Source organism: Chamaea fasciata, unplaced genomic scaffold (assembly GCF_029207755.1).
Source record: "Chamaea fasciata isolate MVZ Bird 193981 ecotype frontalis unplaced genomic scaffold, bChaFas1.0.hap1 SCAF_26, whole genome shotgun sequence".
Taxonomy (NCBI): domain Eukaryota; kingdom Metazoa; phylum Chordata; class Aves; order Passeriformes; family Sylviidae; genus Chamaea; species Chamaea fasciata.
In genome coordinates this window covers 4,102,733-4,125,241 of record NW_027094111.1, presented here as the reverse complement: position 1 = coordinate 4,125,241, position 22,509 = coordinate 4,102,733, and the positions used below count along the sequence as shown (strand labels likewise).

The following is a 22,509-nucleotide window of genomic DNA, read 5'->3' as shown; positions in this document are numbered from 1 at the left end:
GATGACCATAAAGGAAACACGAGTTTCAGATCTGATTAGTACTCAAAGAGAATGTCCATCCTCCTCCTGACTTCTGACAAATGCATTGAACAGTTACCTACCAAATGCTATGCCTACTCGGCTTTTTAGCCAGATTCAACAGTCATATACATCAACAAGACCAAATGGATGAATATTGAATAAGTATCTGGCCATCCTTTTCACATTTCATACATTTGAGTTCACTCCCAATCCTGGTTCCTCAAAACAGAGGTTGCTGCAAAAAGCTCTAAGCACTTTTATTAGATTGGCAGAAAATACAACAGCCTTCACCACTGTCATTCTATCATTATTCACACCATTAGGCACAAGACTGCTGATGATGAAAAAGCTGGCAACAGGACCACCAGATATTGCAACCATCGCAAGTCTCAGTTTAATAAAATCATCACAACATTGTTTTGCCTTGTACTCCAGCTTGGCAGTACAAGTTAATTCATCAGCCCAAACATTTAGACTCAGGTGGTTGCTAACAGACTATCAAAACCAACTTTATGAAACATCTGAACTCTATTTTAACATAAAAACCCTTAAAACTTAAAAACCCAACCATACAACAACAAGAAAACCAACAGAAATCCCCAAACTAAAAACCAACAACAAACCAGCCAACCAAGAAAATCCCTCTTTAAATTCCTGGGTATGTGCTCTGTTTTCATCCATAACACACAGACTCCACACCCAGTAACACATTTGCAAATTTCGTGGTCAATGTGTTTTTGAAAAGTCTTTTGATGCACACACACCTCACTTTCAGACTTAGTCAATCAATCCTACCCATGTCCACTTCCAACTCCTAGAATTACTTTTTCCAGAACATTTCTTTTTCATATATATGATATTGGCCATGTAATGTAATAGACTTGAACGAAATGACAAAGCAAGCTTTTAAACACCATTTTTCTAAACTTAAGCATTAAGTTGCTACTTGGACAGTGAAAAAATCTGCAATGACATTTTCAAAGCATTGTGTCTGCAAAGTGAAATAGTCTAGGAAGACAAGAGGATTTAATTTATCCAATTTATTTCATTTAACCCAGAGTTATTGTAGTAACACAGGACTGATCTGAACCAAAAGGCAGAAGTTCTTTTGCTGTAAGTCTTCCTCAGGATCCCAACACAGAGCACTCTGGCCTGGAAGTCACTCCATAAGAAATCTGGAGCTCCAGATATATAAGCCACCACATAAAACAATTTGAGGAACAATTGTAAAAGTAATATCCAGGATATTCCAGTAACAATTTCCTTGGCAGAAAAATAACTAGAATTCAAAGTCGAGTGACTAGGGTTTTTTTGTAAGAATTGATTCAGACACACAGGTGCATAAAAACTTCCCTACTGCCAAGGGGGACAACACACTGCTTAGCTTCATTCTTTCTTTTGGTCCTTGTTATACAATACTTTAAAACACACCTCAGTCCCTGAAATGCCATTGCCCTCTCTATTGTAATGCAACTACATGGAGTACACAAATCAAAATACCACAATCATGCCATGAGGTCTAGCCTTTCCCACCCTACTCTACCAGTACCACAACAATGCCTACCTAAACAAAACTCAATTCCAAACTTCAATCCCAAGTTGTGCAAATAAACTGTAACGGGTGCTTGAATGTTTACATTACTAGAAAAAAATATTATTCATCTGGAACACTCAACTTCAAAGTATCTTTTAAGAAAAGGAGTCGCAGATATAAATTTCTTTATTTTTGGAACAAATAACTCTCTGCAAAATTCAACATATTATTTGCATACAATTCTTTTGTAATCACTTTATACCTCATTCACAGAAATTTTTAAAATTTAATTTTAAAACCTTTCAGAACACTGATCATCTTTAGATTGTATTGGAACACTTTTTCTATCCTAAACTTCTTAGAGACACAAAGATGACTCATTATACACTGAATTATCAGCATGAATTGTTCACTTGTTACCCTTTCAGTTCAGTGCCATCACAGTACACAGGAGAAAGTGGAAAGCAGTCAAATCTTAGTTACGTGCACACACTGTGATTTATGACCAAATATTTATTTTTTTAATCTATTAATCTTAGAATTATATAAACCATTTTCAGATGGAAGTAAAATTTTCATACTGATGCTAACACGACACCTTCCCCCTAACCAGCCTCAGAAATAAATAACTCACAGAAGCTTGAGTGAATAACCAGCTTCAAGGGTCTCCTGAGATTCACAAGGACAGCCAGCTGTCAGTGAAAGACATCTCTGATACGGCTAATTCTTCATTAATTCTTCCACAGAGGCAATACCTTTGAAATAGTAACCCTGGGGGGTGAGGGGAATGCACTCTGCCAGCTTTGGGGCTGACAAATAACAACAGAATTAAAATAAAGAACAACCTGTCCGAGTTCCACTTGAGCAAAGCAGGTAAAAAAGAACATTCCTGTTTCCCACCCACCCCTCCAAACGTTTGTCACATCTGCAATCTACAAGAGCAACCACTCCAAGCTTTCCTTTTGTTCCCTGAGGTTGGACAATGGACCAACAAGATCTCTCAGTGCATGAGCATCATGTTTGTGATGGGAGGGACAGTCCCCAATGCCCAAATGATCTCAGCAGGGGACACCACAAATAATGAGTTTGGCTGTTACTGCCTCACCCTGCTGAGAAGGAAGCCAGGAGAAGGAAGTTCTTTTCCTCTTCTCCAGGAGGAATGTTGGAAGGGAAGGAGGATTTCAATAGGAAGCAGAACACTTCTGCTTTGAAAAGTCTGCTCATTTCACTTCCAGTCAAGGTTTGAGTCTGAAAACAGTGTGTGTGGCAGCTGTGGGTAACCCAAGTGAATCCCAAAAATCACAATTCCATGGGAACAGTATGTTTTTGTGTCCATAACTAGGTAACAGTCTTCCTCCCTCATGGAACCTCAACTTTTATCTTCAATTCCCTGCTCTAACATCTCTCTCACTCCCTTGGAAATTTATGAAAAAGAAAAAATGTGGGAGAGTTAATTTGGGCATGCCGTTTACCTCACCCTATCTTCCACCTCACCTTGTATTTCTCATTCTTTAGATTCCTTTCAAATGTAAGCATTATAAGAAAGAGGAGATTCCAGCAAGTCAGCTTTTCTATTGTCCTCTAACACAAGGTTTTCTGAATATACAAGCTACAATTTACAACAAACTCCTCACACTGAAATCTGGGAAAAAAAAACATATTAGCAAAAGCAGAATATTCTGATATTTCTCAACAAGAGAAAAGCAATTTTGATAAAGAATTGGGATTTACACCCCAACGTATCTAACAGTAGCAAAATATATAGAATATACTCCAAGAAGAGATGTCCTGTAAACAGACACTAAAAGACAAACTTTTAAACTTATATAAGTAGAAAATAACAAAATAGCTAATTAACAACAGTATGATGAAGACAGTAATACTCTACCCTTAAGGGGACAGTCTGCAAAAGTAATGAACATATTTTGCCAAAAATGTGTGTCCTGTATCAGGTAAATAATTTAGCAGGTAAAGTTTTAGGTTTCCATAGTAAGAACTTAAGACATACTTCTCCTGATTTCACACGTTTTCAAGAAACCCAAAAAACACTCACATGTGTTTTTGAACTCACATGTGAATATGTGACACAGTTCACATATTTCTCACAATTAAAAGGAAAATAATTCAAGGCATCATTTGGAGATAATCTGGTTCTGAGCTGCTCATTTATATTGCAAGTCAGTCCATTACAAAATAAAGCATTTGACCAAGGAGTTCACTGCCAAAGTCCATCTTAAAGAGAACACCTGAGTTCAGACCACAAAACGAGACTGATAACACAAAAACCCCAAAAAACAAAACAAAACTGTCACAGAATCACTTTTATTCTACAATGATCTTCATATTCAAGGTTCCAGATCTTCACCCTCCCTCCTCAGATGAAAGCTCACTAGCAAGGAATGAGCAGCACATCACCTTATCTCAGGTTATACTGATTGTACCCCAGTGCACATGGAAGCCTCAGGCCTCACTCCTCAATTACAAAAAGCTGCTTTAAGGACTTTGAGGAACTACAAGTTTTCCCAACTCAGCTGATGGACTGCAAAACGGTTCTCTATTCTGTTCCACGAATTGCTGTGCTTCCAAGTCATGCCTAGTCTGCTTTGCAATCTTACAGCACAACTGAGCCTGCCACGAACACAAATCAGCTGGTCCTTTTCCACAAGGGACACATTCACAGTGGCCCTGCACTAAAGGGGACAGGACACACAAAGCTGCAACTGCAGAGAAACCATACAGGTTTATTAACCCATGCATGAAAACCTAATATTGAAGCCTCTGTTGTGAGTACTACACTAAGCTTCTTCTACAGAAAATAAAACTTGCAGAATGTTTTAAGAGAGAACAGAACCTTCCTAATACCAACATGATTATCCAAATACAGAAGAACAAAGCCTTAGAACTTCTCCACATCCATTAATAAATAATTCATTAATTCAAGTACATTTTTGTGGTATGATTAAAAATGTACTAAAGACACTGATGAGATAAATTGCAAAGATAGTTGTCAAATTAAGCAATAAACTACCTCAACGGCTTGCCCTTTAATTTATAAAGTGCAGTTCTTTTTAAAACAACAAAAAAATTAATATACCAACTTAAAACTTACAGCACTAGCCTGCCAAGTACCAAAAGAACTTCTTCACATTCTGTAGTCAAGTAAGGTCTTGCATTAGCAAAGCTTTGGATGGAGATTCGATACACTTCCAAAAAAGGCAAAATATGTTCCGATGCACCCCGACTGCCAGCATACTGGAGCAGTGTCTGAAACAAAAGAGTTATCATTAGAAGCTCTTATAAACAAATATCAAACACAAATATCAAATACATACAGTGGAATAATTCCGGAAGTGAGAAATTTGTACTCTGGAGAATTTAAAGTGGCAAGTTTTCACCTCAAGAGAAATTCTCCCTTTTATTGAAATGTGGTTTGGTTTACTTTATTATTTTGATACAGTTAGCAGAATTTCTACTGGGGAGAAAGCTAGATGCAATTGGCAGAAATCTGAGTTATTAAGTAGAAAATTCAGGCAGAAGTCCTACAGTTAGCTCCTTCTGTACCACTACCATGGAGACAGAACCACGTATGTAACACTGGAATCTTTATTACAAGCGAGAATGCAGAAAAAATAGGAAGAAACTCAAGATAAAAACCATTACTACAGGTGCAGTGTTTTAAAGATACATGCATTACCCACACAGCAAACACGAAGCGACCAGAAAGGGATACAAAACCCACAACAGATCATTATGCGGGCATTTTTCAAACACAAAATTACCCCAGATTTTACTCCTTGACCACAATCCCACATTACCTGGCCACAGTACTGAAGCAGCAATACCAAATCCAGCCAGTTTTAACAGAAGTCACATCAACACACAGACAACACTAGTACATCCCAAACTATTAATGCCAGCTGCAAAGAAAACATGACCAATAAAAGGGGCTGTGCTTTTTGGAATCTTTAGGGCCAAGACTGCAAGGGAAAAAAAAAGTTCACAGTGCTTCACGCCATCATTCAAAACAACTCAAACTGTCCTACAAGGATGGTGAGGTCGTATCAGTTTTACAGTTGGGACTGACACAACAAACTTATTTTAACGCTGTAAAAACCCCACATGATCTTATCAGATGCTGAATGGAAGGAGAACACTTGGAACAAACCCCTGCTAAAACTAAATGCAGTCATAATAACGACCAAAAACTCCTAAGAAAAAAACTTACCCTCCAGCACAGCAAGAAATAAGTGGCCAGGATCCAGTGTTATGCCATTGATATAACTAATAACCATACTAGACTAGTCCTAGCCTAAAAACAATGCAGACTAGCAGAATCATGTGTTATACTTAAGGAAAAAACCATTCTATTAAAAATACCATCTAAGAACCCGTAATCTGCTGTTTTGTGGACTGCTCTCCAACAATTCATTAACAGAAATTCTGGGTGAATGGAAGTTACAAACTTTCCCCAAACCCCACATAATATTAATACAGACATAAGTGTGGGGCAGGAAATTGGAAGTTTGCAGAAATCATCCTTAAGCGCAGCACAAAGATCATTAGCTGTAGTAATATCAGTCTTCAGGCTTATTTAACAGATTAATGAAGGATTTAGTAATACAACTCAAGTTATAGATTGCTTTGCAGCATTAAATCACATTCAAAGACTGTCAAGCTGCAATCCCCAGGGTCAGCTGATGACTTATCATAAACCAGCAGTTTAGTAAAGCCAGCAGTAACACTACCATTAGTGACTACAGAAACAGACCAAACACACCAACCCCTGCACTTTTCTGAAAATATGTCCATTAGAACCAATCTATTTTAAAAGCTAAATTTAGTACTCAATTATTTTGACAGACAATTTGATCATAAACTACCTGGTCTATGTAAACCATAAACCACAGCAGAATACTTTCTAAGATTAAATAAATTTTCTAGTAAACACTGCACCCTTGCTCAAGTGCAAGCTGAGCACTGGGATCAAAGCCTTAAAGCTAACATCAGGAATTCACTGAGTAACTATTTATGAGAAACTTCTTGTCAAATACACAAACAATGGTTTCAGTGCAAAAAACACATTCAAGGCGACAGACTGATTAATAGCTTAGACTTCAAGGATCTGCAGTTTTCAACAGTATGATGTTATTAGTGTTAACATACTGACAAATAAGGCAAATGTGGTAACTTTTTTAATAAAAGTTCTTGTGCTATTTCACAAGTAATAGTTGCTGAGTTGTCCATTATGGATTTCTCCTGATGGTCTACAGAAAAGCTATTATGGAAAAATTATTAACCTGACAGAATTAGATCATCTACAAGTTCAAGGGGTTCTCAGGTAACAATTTAGAAGCAATTGCTACCTCGCAGTGTAATTACCTGAGCAGAGTATTCGTGCGTTAAAGCCTTGTTAATACACACCCACCTACACCTCATCCCAGCCTGCTGTGATGGCAGTGACACATCTGATGGTACAAGAGGTTACAACACATCTGAGGGGCAAGAGAAACGCAGAGTTACACCTGATGTGCAACATGCACACACACCAGCCTGGGCCCTCACGCTGCACAGACTGTCATGTTCTGCAATGACACAACACCTGCCAGCCGCACTTGCTCAGAAGCACCATTTTTTTTTTCTCAGACCCAATTCAAAGATGAAGATCTCCAAGTTTCCTGACTTGTTGTTACAGCTTTGAGATTCTCGAAGAAAAATACTTCCTTGTCTTTTTAACCATATCTGATTGCACTCAACAAGTCATCTTCAAAGATTTCAGAAAGCCAACCGCTGCTGGGCACTGGCAGAGGGGGTGCTTTGACAACCTACAACCCCCCCTTCACTGACAACTGTTCTTCCCATTTATGACAGCCTCAAACACTCCCCTTAGCTGTTCTATCTGGCTGGGTGGGTACATACTGCTCTGCACAAAAAACGTGTTTTTCCCAAGGTGAATGTGCAAAGTATTCATACCAATACAATACAAAGTTGCAGAGTCAACCTATTATTTAGGCTTCAACAGCTTCTGTGTTTTGTTATCCTGGACAACAGTACTATTTCCCCGCTTGAAAATAGGGATCTTCAAGGAAATTGTGACATCCAGTATCACTCCTCACAAGAGCTACTGGAAAGCTGCACACAGCAGCACAAGTTTTACAAGTAGTAAAACAGCATTCAGACAACTCAAAGCATAGGAAATTCACTCATTTGGTTCATAGTTTGCCTGACAGCCATGGTAATTTCCACAGCAAAACAGAGCACCTTCCAGGCCCCTGCCTCAGCTGTACTCACAGGATGGCAAACACAAAACGTTTCAGCTCTCCTTGTGTCTACTACTTCCCAAAATCAACTTTAAACCCAGATAAATTCAGCCTCTTTCTAGCCACATTCTGCTGTAGCTTAATAACTTTATGACATAGGAACAGTGGTGCCTTCCAAGTAATCAATACAAAATGGAGCTCCCTAAATTTCACTTATGGGCAGACCTTAACTTGTTGAAGTTATCACAGAAGTCCTCTGTCAGGAGAAATCCAGAGATAAACTACAGCCCAACCACAGTGGTCTGGCAGCTCAACAATATCACAAACTCATCCTTCATTGAGGCTGCTGCAGTTCCACGTCCCTCATTGCACCTCCTGGAGTAGGGGCACGACAATCCAAAAAGTCCCAAACTGATGGCAACTCAAAACCAAACTTCTCCATTTTTATCTGTGCTACCACAGTATTTTAAAACCAGACTACAACAATAGCACAAGGACCTAGAGGGCTACATTATCTGTGGGACATGGTTTGGTGGGATTGTTCGTTTGGGTTTTTTTTTGGTTGTTTGCTCTTTTTTAGGTCTGTCTTTCACCACACTCCACTGATCAAGTATCTCTAAAGCTTCTTCTGTACCAAACTAATCTGAGAAACTGGACGTGTAGACACACATGGATCATGTTGACAACCACTATTAAGTGTCAGCTGAATATTTGTGTCAATATTCTGACAGCAGGTACACCGCTGGAAACCATTTTCCTGTGTAATTTACACTGTGCAGCAGCTCCGTGTCAACGCAAGGTCACAGATCTCCACCACACACCAAACACAGCAGTGGGCAGTGCACCCTGCAGTTTGGGAGGAAAGAGTTTTGAAACCCAGTAAATATTCTCTTGTTCCAGTAAGTGATGAGTAGAACACTCTCCCAGAAGGGTCTGGCAAAGCTCACACAACCTGTGGATGCCAAATGGAAGACTGTGGAGGGCAACACCACTTACACATAATCTGTGACACACCAGCAAGCTTTTTTCTCTCGTTTTACCATTGACATACCACAGCTTTATCAGCTGAGGTGTTGTAAACTAGCTTAGCAAACAGATTTTTTTTATTTCTTCCTTTAAAACCCACAATCTCTTCAGACTCAACAGGGACAACTCTCCAAGCCAGCATTGTAACAACAATTTTTCAACCTTAGAGCTCAAAGTAAACGATGCTGTGAGGGCAGCAAACACTAATTAACCACTGGAAGAGTTTACTTAAGTACTAGTTATCTCCATCACTGTGGCTTTAATTAAGATCAGCTTTTCTTTGGAACTTCGAGCCTCGATTCAGAAATTGGTGATTTTCCTCCGGGTTGCACTAAGTATTCAAGACGAGATAACCAAACCACCGCCCACTTAAGGGCACTGCGGGCCCTCACAGGCCAGCAAGCACTCCTTGCACCCCACGGCAAACCTCAAACAAGGCGAACACGCAGATGTGATCCCGAGACAAGTGAAACACAGGCAACCGGAGGTCTCGGAACCGAGCCAAGACTGCACCGAGACAATGCGGTGGGGCCCGCCTGTCCCGCAGACCCCCCCGGGGGCCGCAGGGTGTCCCGGCCCAAAGGCGAGCGGTGCCCTCGGCCCCGGGCTGGCGGCGCGGAGCCCCCGGGGCAGCTCGGCAGGGCACGCACGCCCCGCTCGGCAGCCGGGCACGGCGCCCCGAGCCCCGCGCACCGGCAGCCCGGGGAGAGCGCCCGCCCGGCGCGGCGGCCCCGCGCCCGCCCCGGCCGCGTCCCCGCTGCCCGCACCGGCCCGCCGCCCGCGCCGCGGCCCGCCCCGCCCGCCTCCTACCTGGCAGAAGCCCCGGCAGTAGGCTCGGGAGGAGGCCTCCGACACCTCCTGCTCGCGCAGCTCCGCCTGCAGCTGCCAGAGGCGAGCGCGGAGCGCCGACACCACCCGCGGCAGCTCCGGCCGCGCCGCCGCCTCGGCCTCCGCGTCCGCCATCTGCGCCCAGCCCCACTGCGCGTAGGCACCGCTCACGTGACCCGCCGCTGACCTCATCGGCCAGGGACGGCGTCACGTGACGCGCGCACGTGACGCGCCGCTGTGCCCGCGCGGGCCGCGGGGCGGGGCAGGGGGGCGGGCGCGCCCCCGCGAGCCGCCTCACGTGACAAGGGGGCGGGGCCGGCGGGAGCTGTAGCCCCGCCCCCGGGCCGTGAGGGCTCCGGCGCTCCGCGTGAGCGGTGGCGGCGCGGCTCGGGAGTTGCAGCTCCCTCTGCGATAAAGGTGACTGACTGCACGGCTGAGGGACTTGAAAGGTGATAATGGACGCCGGCCGGAGACAGCTTTTTAACTTAGATTGCTGTTATTTTAATCTCCCGTTTAATAACACGTTGTTGAAAGCAGAACGTTCATGTCCCTAGCGTAGCCCTGGAGAGGATGTTGCCCAGACGCGGAAAGGGGAGGATGGTAAATAGCTTTTAGCAGGAATTTGCGGTGTGTTTGGTGATTTGAGGTGCTGGGCCCATGGATCGTCTCTGTCCTTATCTCAGCTCGTGAACTCTGCATTTTCTACCCACTTTCCATTGGTGGAGGGGAGTGACAGGCAGGCTTTGGTGGGAGCCTGGCATCCAGCTGGGTCATTCCACTGCAGGCAGGGAAGGCAAGGCAAGGCAAGAGAGTGGTAAGCAAAGTCAAGACAGTTCAAGGGAGGGGTAGGCAAGGCGTGGCAAATAAATGGTTGGCATGACATGGAAAGGAAGGCATAGGCATGGCTTGGCAATGGAGTTCCAGGCAAGGCAGGCAAGGGAGCAGTGGGCAAGTCAAGGCAAGGAAATGCACGTGGGCAAGGCAAGTAAAGAGAAGGGAGGAGAAGGAAAGGCCTGGCTAGGGAGGGATAGGAAAGGCAAGGCAATACAAATGCAAAGTAATACAATTTCCCTTTATTTTCGCCAATTTCCTTGAATCTCTCCTTCTTGCTTTGCCTTGTATACACCTGCCTTGGCTCAGGTTACATAGGCAGAGAAAGTTATGATTGAGGTTATATTGGTATCTGATAACTCAGACTTTATGAGGATCATGTAACTTGACCCAAGCTAGAGAGGTATCACCGGTCTCTCTTCCCTCGCCGTGCATTTCTTGCCCTGAAAAACGTCATCACCCTCTTTCCCCTTGCACTTCCCACCCCTTCTCCCTCATGTTTCCTATTCTTTTCCCCTCACACCTCCCACCATTCACGCCCTTAAATTAAGGCCTTAATGTAGTGTCAGAGGAGGATTTTTTTTTGATTACTTCATCCTTAAAATGAGAGAACAGGAGTCTTTCTCCCCTTGAATCCCCGCGTTCCTTCGCAGAGCCGTGACCAGTGGGGGCCCTGGGTGTGGCCGCAGCGCCACCTGCTGGAGCTGCCCGGCGGCGGGGGGAGCGGCCACGCGGTGGCGCTGTGCACCCGGCAGGGATGGCGCTGTCCCTCGGCTCGACGCCTTCTGGTGATGCCGTGAGTTTTTCGCTTTTTTATCTTTTTCAGCTCCTGTGCTGCGTTAGTGTATAGCTCTGAACTCCACACGGGGTGTTAGTAAGCTCTCTTCGCGTTTTGGTTAGATAAAGCGGTTCTTCCAGGCCTGAGATGGAAGGACACCCTCTGCCTCCGGCCCCGAAATGTATAAACAGAAGTGAATTGGGGGAAGGAGAGCAAACCGGGGGAATATGACTTCATTACCTGAAGCTGTAATTGGAGAATTGACCCCTGATATGCAAATAGACCAATCTTATATCTGTCTGAAAAACTCATGACCGCTGTCCATCTTGGGTGTAGCCTCTGGAAGGCTTTTGACTGCCCAAGGTGTATCTGTTGAAGGCCTTTAATAAATCCCCACTTTATTCTCTTAATCTTGTCCAGCCTCTGTTCTAGGGAGCCACTCCAAGGCATCATTGGAGCTACTTATAAACAGAGGCAAGACAAAATCAAGGAAATAAAAATCAGTTCTATTTGTTGAAGGGCCTTCAGGTACATTCAGGGTAGATGAAGCCCCCTCAGGGGCTATACCCAAAATGGACCCCAGGTCATGGGTTTTCACACTTTTATAAGTTTGGCCCATTTGCAGGTTGGGGCTTAATATTCCAATTACAGCCTCAAATAATGAGGTCATTTAACCCAAGTTTGCTGCCCCCCAACTCACTTCTGTTTCCATATCTCAGGGCCTGAGGCAGTGAGGTGTCCTTGATTGCCAGGCCTGGAGAGGAATTGTGGTGTCTGACCAAAATAGGGAAGCAGCAGCTCACACTGTGTGTGGACTTTAGAGTTACACACTACAGAATTGCAGGATTACAAATCTATGGAAAATATAAAAGCTAAAATCCTAAAGCATCAGGATGTCCAAACATGAAGATACAAAGTTGAAAACATCCTTCACTCTCTCTGAGAAAATGTATCAGAACAGAAAGATTTCACTGACCTTCCCTTCCATCTGCAAACTTGAATTCCCACCAGAATCAAGCATTTCCTTGTAGCTTGTAAACTGTGCACAACCATGGTGGCAATGTACTTTTGTTCTCCACTGTATCATGAAATATGAGTCTTGCAGAGTCTGAAATGTCCATCTATTTCTTGCACAGAAAAATATGTCAGGATAGAAGCAGTCTGGCAAACTGCTCATGTTGAAACACAGTGGTGCCATGCACTTTCTTTCTCAGCTCTTCGTAGCAGCACATTTTGTCATACGGAGAGTTTCATTAAAGATACTGAATTGTCTTTGTTTCTTCATCTCCGGTTTCTGCAACATGTTCTTGTAAGTCTGTAAATTTTGCATTCCTGGTGTCCCATTCTGATGTGCTTAGGCCTGAGCAGCAGGACTCAGCCAGAGGTGAGTTACAAGATGGACCCTGGTCATTATGGAACTAACACAATCAGTGTTATTTAGCTAAAAGTAGATGACCAAGACACTTATGCCAGCTGTTTAACACCAAACCCACTGCTTTAGAATCTTTCACAAAACCTTGTGTAGTTATCTGCAAGAAATGTATCATTTTATGAAATTTTCCCAACTGACATGAATAGAGGCTTGTTTGTAAGGTATTTTAGGGGAAACCCTCCCAGCCAAGGCCTGAGCTCTGGCCAAGCCCTAGTCCCTGCTGGTTGGGAAGTGTTCCATCAGATCCACAAGTTTCTGTGCCAAAATTGTAACCAACTCACTTTGACTTGTTGGTTTGGGCCTGTAAAAGCTGGACTCAGTTTTGGGGTGAATTCGGAGACCTCCCCTATGGGTGGACACACTGTGTAGGATTTTCCCAATTGCTGGGAAGGATTCTCCAGATCCTTGCTGTGAAATGAAGCTCCCCAGCAACTGCAGACTCTGGAGGATGGTGAAGTGTTTAGGCAATAGATGATGTATCTTTCTCAATCACTTGTCTCTAGTAGTGATGATTAAGTGCATTACCTTGCTTATTTTTGCTTGTTGCTAAAGCCAAGTGTGTAGTTTCATTGAATGTATCATTTTACTTCTGTGTTGCCTTAACAGTCATAGTAAAATAAGGCCATCCTTTCCCTGTGTCCTTTAAATCTGTCAATTGGCAGAACAAGTTCTCAGCATCATTTCTCTGCCTCAGGCTCTGTTCATTGAAGGATACCAAGGTTAGTTTACCAAAACTTGAAATTTCAGTAATTGTCCCAAACTGTTCTTACAAAGCAGTCTGTGAAAAAGCTTTACTACATGCTGGCTACAGTGGAAAATTACACTGCTTATTATTAATTAAAATAATTGAAAGTTAATTAGCCTGATTAAGTAGAAAAAATGAGTTAGGAAAGTTCCATCATTTCTGTCTCCAGGAGGAATTTTGTTGGGTGCTGGTAGAGTGTTGGAGATGCTGGGAGGAACTTCAGTGGTGTTGAAGTAGATTTAGAAGGAACTGGGAAGGATTGATTTTGGGGAATCAATTGGCCTTTCAGTGGTGCTGGGTGAGGTTTGAGAGTGCTAAAGAGGAGCTGGAGCTGGCTAAAATGCTTTGAGGTGATGTTGGGAAGGTTTGAAGGTGGACTGGGGGAGCTGGGATGGTTTGGGCTATGAAGGAACTTGGGGGGTGCAGTGAGGGGTTTGAAGGTCCTAAGGGATGCTCCCCTGACATTCCTCTAGAGCACCCCTAGGGCTGGGGAGGGGAAAATCAGCATTTGGGGGCACCTCTGGGAGTCACCCCAACTGGCTCAGGGTTATCACCCTCTTATCACCCTTTCTCCCTCAGGTTTCCTGTTCTTTTCCCCTCACGTTCCTGCCATTTACGTCCTTATTTTAAGGCCTTAAAATAGCGTCAAAGGAGGATTTTTTGATGACTTAATCATTAAAATAAGAGAAAAGGAGGCTTTCTCAATTTGAGGCCCTTTGTTCCTGGCCCCCCTCCTTTTTCTGGAGTCACTGGAATGCACTGGAGAGGGACTGGGATGCACTGGGAGAGACTGAGGAGAGACTGAGAACACTGGGAAAAAACAGACTCAGACTTCAAGAAAGTTTTTATTAAATTCCAGAATTCCCTCAGTTTTTTGGGTTTCCCCTCCAATTTGGCATGCTCCACCCCAACTCCCCCAATTTAGAGGGGACGCCCCTCAATTAGCAGCCCCCATAAATGAGGCTGGGGGGGAGGACTTTATGGGGGGGAAAAAGGGGAGCTGGACCCCCTCCATGCTCCTCCCCCCACCAAACCAATGTGGTTCAGACTCATTTCACAGAAATTTGGGGGCAATTTCATTGAAATCAGGAAAAATTAACATGGCGGGGGGGGAAATCCCCCAATATGGGGGTGTCCCCCCATCTGGTACCAGGGACCCCGCCCCTCTGACGTCACTCGGCGGTGTGGGGGGGGCGATGGGACCCCCGGCGGCTCCTCAGGAGGAGGCGGAGCTGTGGGGGACGGAGAGTTCAGGGTGGTCCCCAAAACACGGGGGTTTACCCCAGATTGTCACCCAAAGGGGACGGGACCCCACGGTTTTGGGGGGGTGGGTTGTGAAAATGCGGGGGTAAAGCAGCAGGGTTTGGGGCATAGCAGCAGGGATCTGAGGCAAACCAGCGGGATTTGGGCGTTCCAGGGGCAATCCTGGGCATTTCCCCCCATCAGCAGGAAGTTTTAGGGTGCTGGGGATGGTGCTGGGTGTGAGGGTGATCTGGGGGTCTCACCTGGTCTCCGGGGGCCCCAGGGGGCAGCAGGCTCTGGGGCAGGTCGTGCTCCAGGTTGCGGGCGCTGGGGTCGGCCCCCCAGGCCAGGAGCAGCCTCACGAGGGGCTCCTGGCTGGGGGTCCCGGGTAGTGCTGCTGCCATGTGCAGGGGGGTGTTCCCGTGGGCCTGCGGGACGTCAGGGGGCTCAGGGTACCCAGAGATCACCCTTCAGCCCCCCCAGAGGTACCTCAGAGACCCCACAGACTCCCCAAAGCCCCCAGCGCCCTCTTGATCCCTCTGAACCTCCCAGAGCCCCTTCACACCCCGCAAGCCACTAGAGAGACCCCAAAGAGCTCCACAGACCCCTCCAATCAGCCCACAGAGCCCCACCAAGGTCCCCCAACCCCAAGTGCCCCACAAAGCCCTAGGGGGAACCCAGGGCCCCCCACAGAACCCCTCAGAGCTCCCCCCAGCCCCACAAGTCCCTCAAACCTTCATGTTGACAAGGCGGGGGGCCATGCCAGGCTGGCGCAGCAGCAGGTGGGCCAGGGCAAGGTTGCCTCCCCTCACGGCCAGGTGCAGCGCTGTCAGGCTGCTTTTGGTGTCCTGGGGGTAAGACAGGGGTGAGGGGGAGGTCTCACCTTTGGGTGACATCCCTCACAGGAGGTCTCAACCCCTACAACCTCCTCAACCTCCCCAAAGAGACCCCAAGAGATCCCAGTGCCTGGGAGCACAGGTGTGTCCAGCCCATGGGGACCCTGAAAGGAGACACAGGGGTCTTTGGGGGGCACACGGGTGTTGTGGGGTCTCACACCCCTCCCCAACCCTGCCAAGGTACCCCAATGGACTGCAATGGCCAGGAGCTGAGGTCTGCCCAGCACGCAGGGACCTTGGGGTGGGACTTTGAGGGGCGCAGAGGTCTGTGCAGGAAACCCAGGGGATCTGAGGGACACCTGGAGAGTCGTGGGGTACCTGGGGGTCTCTGGGGGGTCTGTACCTGGCTGCTGCTGTCCGCCCCCATCTGCAGTAGCAGCTCAACACAGCGGAACCGGTCCTGGGGGGTGGGGGACCCCCGTGCAGAGCCCCCCGCGGGGGAGTGCCCTCCCTGCAGCGAGGTGTTGTGGGCCAGGACAGCGCAGTGCAGAGGGGTCTGGCCTGGGGGGGAACAAAGAGGGGTCAGGAAGGGCCTCCCCCCCAAACAAGCCCCCCTGGAATTGGGAACCCTCCTAGGGACCCCCTAAAAGTACAGACGCACCCCCTGGGACCCTCCCACCATCAACCAGAACCCCCAAATTAGAGGTCTCCCATCCCCTCAAAAAGTGATGCATCCACCAGGAATCCCACCAAGAACTACCAAAAAATGGGGATCCCCAGGGTCCCCTTCAAACCAGGGACATCCAAGCCCCTTCTGTTTTGAGTACCCCTCAAGTGGGACTCTCCCAAGACACCCTGAAATAGAGGACTCATCAGATACCCCAAATCAGGGACCCCTGAGTCCCCCTCCAACTGGGGACCCATCAACTGAACTCTCCCCAGTCCCACCCAAACAAGGGGATTCCCAAGAATCACCCCCACCCCAAAACCAGGGACCCACCCCAAGCCCCTCCACCACCCTTGCCCCCCCAGATTTGCTGACCCTCAAAATTTCGGGCCTCCACGTTGACAGGAACCCCTGAGGACATCATGGCCTGGGAAGGCGAGGGGAAAGATTTGGGGTCCCCCTGGATACCAGGGACCCCCAGAGGCCAGTTCCCTGGTCTCCCAGGACAACTGTGTCCCTTCTGGACCCATTTTGGGGTCCCCTTTGGGAGGGTCCCCACGGCTGCCCAGTCCTGATGGGGGTTGGGGTCTCACCTGGAGGATTTCGGGGTGCCCATAGGAGGCAGCCAGGTGCAGGGCTGTGCGGCCCCCGTGGTCAGCAGCGTCAGGATTGGCCCCCAGGACAAGCAGGTCCCGAACAATCTCCGGGGCTGCAGCTGCTGCTGCCACCAGCAGTGGAGTCTGGGGGGATAAAATGGGGGGGTCAGGGGGACTTGAGTGACTCCTGAGGGGAGTTAGATGTCTAGGGGATAAAAGGGGTCTAGGGGCTCTTGCAGGGCAAAAGGGAAGATGGGGTGCTTGGGGGGCACCAAGCTTCCCCAGACTTTCAAGTTATCACCCTGGTATTCTGTTACTGCTCTGCTCCCCCTTATCATCCTCTCATTAATTATTTGTTATTAATTGCCCCTTCATTAGTCCTTTATTGGCCTCTAATTACACCATCACTTATCACCCGTTATTACCCCCCAGTATTAATTACCCTTTTATCCTCCATCACTTCTCCTGTTATTAGGCTGCAGCAGAATCCTGTGATGAATTATCCCAGAATTAACTACCCCACACCCATTATTAATTACCCCCATAACCTCTTGATCCGTTTTTGTCTTTTTACCCCCATCACCCCCTTATTGCCCCAATAAGACCCATTTATTACCCCTATAACCCCTTTTTCACTCCCAATGCCCTCAACTTCCCCAGGTGTTGCACTTTTAGTTTCCCCTCCCCTGCCCCCCCCGAATTTGCCTAGGTGCTCCTGCACCTTGATCTCCTCCAGATGCCCCCCCACACCCCCAGGTGCGTCCCCCCCTCACCTTGCCCAGGTGCTCCCGCACCTCAAGTCCCCCCAGGTCCCGCAGAGCCTCGGCTGCAGCCCGGGCCAGCGCCCACAGCCCCCCGGCACAGAGCACGTGCAGCAGCCTGGGGGTGAAGGGTGGGTTAGAAGGGACTCCCTTGCCCCTCCACCTGCCCCCCCACCTTCCACCCAGAACCCAGACCCCCCCAAAAAAAGACTTGTCACCCCACAGCCCCTCCCAGTGCCTCACAACTGCTCCCGGGGGCTTCCCAGCACTGCCCTTACCGCACTGATTCCCCCATTGCCTCCCAGTTGGCCTCCCACTGACCTCCGCATTGACTCTCCTATTTGCCCCACACTGATCTGGCCCGCACTGACCCCACTCCATCCCACTGCCCCCCCCACTGAACACCCTATTCCCTCCCACTGCACCCCTATGGCCCCACTGACTGTCCTTCACACCACTGACCCCCTAAATTACCCCCCACTGATGCCCCCCGTTTGCTCCAATTTAGCCCATTGACCCCTCATGGACCCCTTGACCCCCACGCCCCCTTATGACCCCTGTCCCCCCCCGTGCCCTCCCATGGCCCCCCCTGCTCACGTGTCCCCTTCCTCGTCCTGCCGCAGCAGCTCCCGGGGGTCTCGGCCCCCCAGTGCAGCGCGGGCAGCTGCCAGTTCCTGGGCTTCAGGATACGGGGCTGGGGTCTCCCTTCCCAGCAGGGGGGGTGCAAATTCTCCCCACGGCGCTGGGGGTTGGGGCCAGGCAGGGCCGGGGATGGCAGCAGCCTTGGGGGGCAGCAGTCCCAGTTACCCCCGACAGCTCCAAGTGCCCCCCAAATCCTGCCCCGGTGATCCCCCCCATTTTCCTCCCCTTGCCCCCCCAGCTGCCACCCCATTGCCCCCATCTACATCATCTCTCCCCACTGCTGCCCCAATTGCTTCCTTCTTTCCCTCCCATTGCCTCCCTTAACCATCCCATCGCCCCCATTTAACTCCACATTGCCCCACCATTCCCCTCCCAGGTGTTTGTCCCCACTTCTCCCCCCATTTCCCCTATTCCCTCCCTTTGCCTCCCATTCCCCCCCACTGACCCCCATTCACCACACTGCCCCCCCCTTTAACCTCCCAGTTTCACGCCCCATTTCTCCCCCATCCCCTCCAAACCGCTCACCTGAAACCCCCTCGGACCGGAGGCCCTTCCCCCCTGGGCCCCCCCCGGGCTGCCATGGGGTGCCACTTGTGGGACCGCACAGAGGTTGGGCGTCACTGCGGGGGCACCGGGCCAGGGAGCACCTGAGGGAAGAGCTGGTGATGGGGGGGACGTGGGGAGGGACTTGGGGGGAGAGTGGGAAGGTTTGGACATGGAGGGGAATTGAGGGACACAGGGAGGATTGGGGGGACGTAGGGGTGGGAGGGGCATGGAGAGGATTTATGGGGCACAGGGCGTGTGGGGAGGATCACTCACCATCCGAGGGGCGCGGGGAGGGCAAAGCCAAAACCTGGGGGGCAGAGGGGAGAGCGAGGGGTCAGCCACGGGAGAGGGGATGCCCCGGGGGACGGTGTCACTGGGACAGGGGCTCACCCACCGGGGATCTCGCCCCTTCCCTGCTCTTCTGCTGCCGGAGCTCCTTCAGCAGCTGCTTCACCGTCTGCGGCGGAGCGGCGCGGGGGGGACCTGGGGGTGTGCAAGGGGGGTTCGGGGGTCACCGGGCTGCCGGGGAACCCTGAGAACTCCCAGAACCCCGCCAAAGGCCCAGATCCGCGTGTCTCATCCAGACCCTCGGGGCTCCCCCTGAACTCCTGAGACCTCTCAAACCGCCGTGTCACAGTCAGGACCCCCGGGACCCCCAAACCCCTGGGCCCTCCCCCAGCGAGGCAGGAATCCCCCCGTCGTGACGTCACGGGGATTCCCACACGTCATCACCCGCCCCCGCTGGCACCGCCCTCCTCCCCGGGGAACCCCCTCCTCCCCCGCGGGGAGAATCCAGTGGGGAGGCCTCGGGAATTCCCCCGCTCCATGAAGGCCAGCGTACCCCCTCCTCCCCACCAGGGTCCGAAAGGGTCAGCAGACCCTTCTTGGCTCTCTTAAAGGGCCAGTGTCTCCTAAAAGCCGTTCTTAAAGGGCCAGTGTCTCCTAGAAGGGAGTCTTAAAAGGCCAGCGCTCCCTCCCAGGTGTTTTAAAGGGCCAGCACTCTGTCCAAGAGCTCTTAAAAGGCCAGCGTCCCCTAAATGCGGGTCTTAAAGGGCCCGCGACACCCTCCCTCCTCATCCCCCGTACCTCTCTGGGACCGCATCCCGCGGGAGCCGGGGGCAAATGGGGCCGGGGCGGGCGCGGGGACGGTTTTGGGGGGACTCGGGCGAGGAAGCCCCGCCCCGGAGGGAAACGCCGCCAAAACGCCAACGCTGTCGCTGTTGCGACGGGTGACAAGGGGCGGGGGGCGGAGCTGCGGAGGGGCCCATGGGACCCATAGGATGGTGAGGGTGGTGGGGACACCCGGGGGCCGGGTCCTCTGAGGGGGTGTGGGGAAAGGTCACGGGGATGTTCCTGGGTTGTTCTCTTGTGGCGTCATCCGCACCGATTTGGGGCGACAATCCGGGGTCCCGCCCACCCCCCATCATTTTGTGTGTGTCATTGCCCCATTTGGGGGGCTCTCTTCCCCATTCTAGGTGGGGACTCTGTCTCCCCAACCCCAGAAGATCAGGAGACCCACGAAGACCATGAAGCCTGTGGAGACCCCAGGGCTGGTGTCTTTACTGGGGGAGGGATGATACAGCAGGCTGATAATTGCAGGTAGGGACCTGCAATTTGCAGGGTGTCACTGTTCCCCTCCATACCCCCCCAAGGGTGGGTCTTACCCGTTTGGGGGGGATCTCTGCCCCATTTGAGGGAGATTTCTGACCCACTTGGGGGGGCCCATTTAGGATGGGGGGGCTCAGCCTGATTTTGGTGGGAGTCTTTAACACATGGGACCCCCAGCTCCAGGAAACCATGAGACCCACCGAGACCATGAAGACGCCTGAGGCCACCAAGGCTGGTGGCTTTATTTTGGGGGATGACATACAGCAGGGGGATTCCCTCCAGGATCCTGATTGGGGAGGTGTCACAAGTGTATTTTCTACTGCACAGCTGCTGAACCTCGACTGGTCCTGAAGCCTTTTTCAGGCAGCTCCACCTCTCTAAATGCCAGAACATACCTGCCCAAAGGGCTGAAGCAGCCCAGGAGCTGCCAGCAGCTGAAGGAACAGCAGAGCAGCCTGAGGAGAGGCTCTGGTTTATACCCCAGCCTCAGTGGCTGCACCTTTGCTGCCCCAGCCCGTCCCTTCCTGCAGTCTGTCTTAATCCTTGGCTCAGCCACTGTCACACCTCATGAGCACAACCTGGATGCTGCAGCTCGCAGGTGAAGCCCATCCCCCTTCCCCTGACCCCAACCACAGACACCGGCCCTCACCCCAGCACATTGATACAGAACAGGCAGGGAAGAAGACAGAAAAAACAGAGAGGAAGCCTAATAAAGTAGACATGGAAAGAAACTTGAAAATATAAAGGGGAGCAAGGTCAGGAGAGAACTAAAAACAGGCACAGAAAGCTACAGTGCCAGTGTGTATGTGTAAATAAAATTTTAAAGCCAAGGGATTAAGAGAGGAAAATAGACAGCAAGCTAGATAAAAATATACAGAAAATACAATATTTTAAAGTTAAGGAACTAAGAGAGGAATGAACTAAAAAATGTCAACAGTGAACTAAGATAAAGACAGACAGAAACTGTAAAAAACCCTTAAACTTTCTGATACAGGCCAGGGCATCTTCAGAAACTTTACTTGTGAAAGTGAAAACATAAATGTGCACCTCCTGATTTGCATGTGTATCTTAGCAAACAAAAGTGAATCTATAAGGCAGCACAGAAAATACACTAATGTGAAGAATATGTGCTTCAGCTTTATATGATAATCTCTGGCCTGCCTTCAAACACTACTGCTGAATTTGGCGATCCTAAACACAACATTGACTAGTACAGTTGTCCAAATTTCTCCTTGTTGTAGTTTATAATTTGTGGTCCTCCTTCACTACTGAAAAAAAACAACTATGGAAGTGAGTATGTTACCCCAAAAATGTATAGGACACATTGCTGATGTTTGTGCCTCTATTTATCTCGCTGTCCATTGTGGGTCAGACAGATAACAGTAGGAAATAAAAATCAATTGTGCACATAAAGTGCACATTATTGATGTATAGAAATGAAAAGGCCTTGATCTTCAGAGAGTATTTCCATGATTGGAGGATTACTGTGACGTTTGACCCTAAGCAAAGAAAAATCAATACAGTCATAAAAATTTAGAGAATGTTTTGCAGTGGATAAAAAGCCAGTGAGGTAGCTTCTAGACCTGGAAGAAAAATGAATAGTCTCTCCATATATCCCTAAATTACTAAATTCTGAGTGTTGTTATGAACAATTTGTGTAAATAGTCAGAGTTGCAAGCTCTGAACTAGGGTAAAACACAGCATCAATACTGTAAAATTATTGTTGGCACTTGAATTTATTTTCCCTCGTCATTTAACTCTAGAACCATTTTAAATGAGATAATGCATCCTGGAACAGTGTGTGGATCGTTACGTGTTTGTTTTAATATTTAGGTTTTACAGAGCACGTAAATCACCAGCCATTGTAGTTCAGTCTCACCAAACACTTCAGGTTTTCAAACAAAACTTCAGCGTTTCTGCACGAGCTGGCAGGGGGACTGTGGACCACTTCAGCAGACTTAGAGGGTTTTTTATCAATAACAGAAAAATATTTAGAGACCTACTTTAGGTACTCAAAAGAAGATACATGTTCAGAATGCTGCTTTAAGTATTTCATGGAAATGGCTGGCTGGAGACTGCTAGCTTGCCAAAATGATTGAGGACTTTCAGGCAAGCTGTCAAGTGTGAAATGGGACATGACCTATTGACTGATCTTCAGT

At 48.6% G+C, this 22,509-nt stretch overlaps 2 protein-coding genes across 2 annotated transcripts in view; both read right to left on the bottom strand.

Annotated features, from left to right (window-relative positions):
- The window catches only part of RLF (RLF zinc finger), a 38,726-nt gene extending 28,925 nt beyond the window's left edge, over positions 1–9,801 (bottom strand). The window contains exons 1-2 of the mRNA XM_066204402.1: positions 9,649–9,801; positions 4,665–4,819 (exon numbers count right to left, since the gene is read on the bottom strand). Coding sequence (XP_066060499.1) covers positions 4,665–4,819; positions 9,649–9,801 — 308 coding nt within the window. The remainder of the gene's footprint in view (positions 1–4,664; positions 4,820–9,648) is intronic.
- A 4,519-nt stretch (positions 9,802–14,320) lies between these two features.
- LOC136301427 (NF-kappa-B inhibitor delta-like) lies at positions 14,321–19,934 on the bottom strand. Its single transcript, XM_066204439.1, has 12 exons — positions 19,829–19,934; positions 19,137–19,225; positions 19,016–19,049; positions 18,722–18,843; positions 18,152–18,336; positions 17,567–17,672; positions 16,791–16,937; positions 16,573–16,624; positions 15,934–16,091; positions 15,429–15,542; positions 14,958–15,122; positions 14,321–14,684 (listed from the first exon to the last, which is right to left on the bottom strand). Exons 1-12 carry the CDS (start codon positions 19,842–19,844, stop codon positions 14,625–14,627), a joined length of 1,248 nt encoding a protein of 415 aa, XP_066060536.1. The 5' UTR covers positions 19,845–19,934; the 3' UTR covers positions 14,321–14,624.
- Between the last annotated feature and the right edge of the window lie 2,575 nt (positions 19,935–22,509).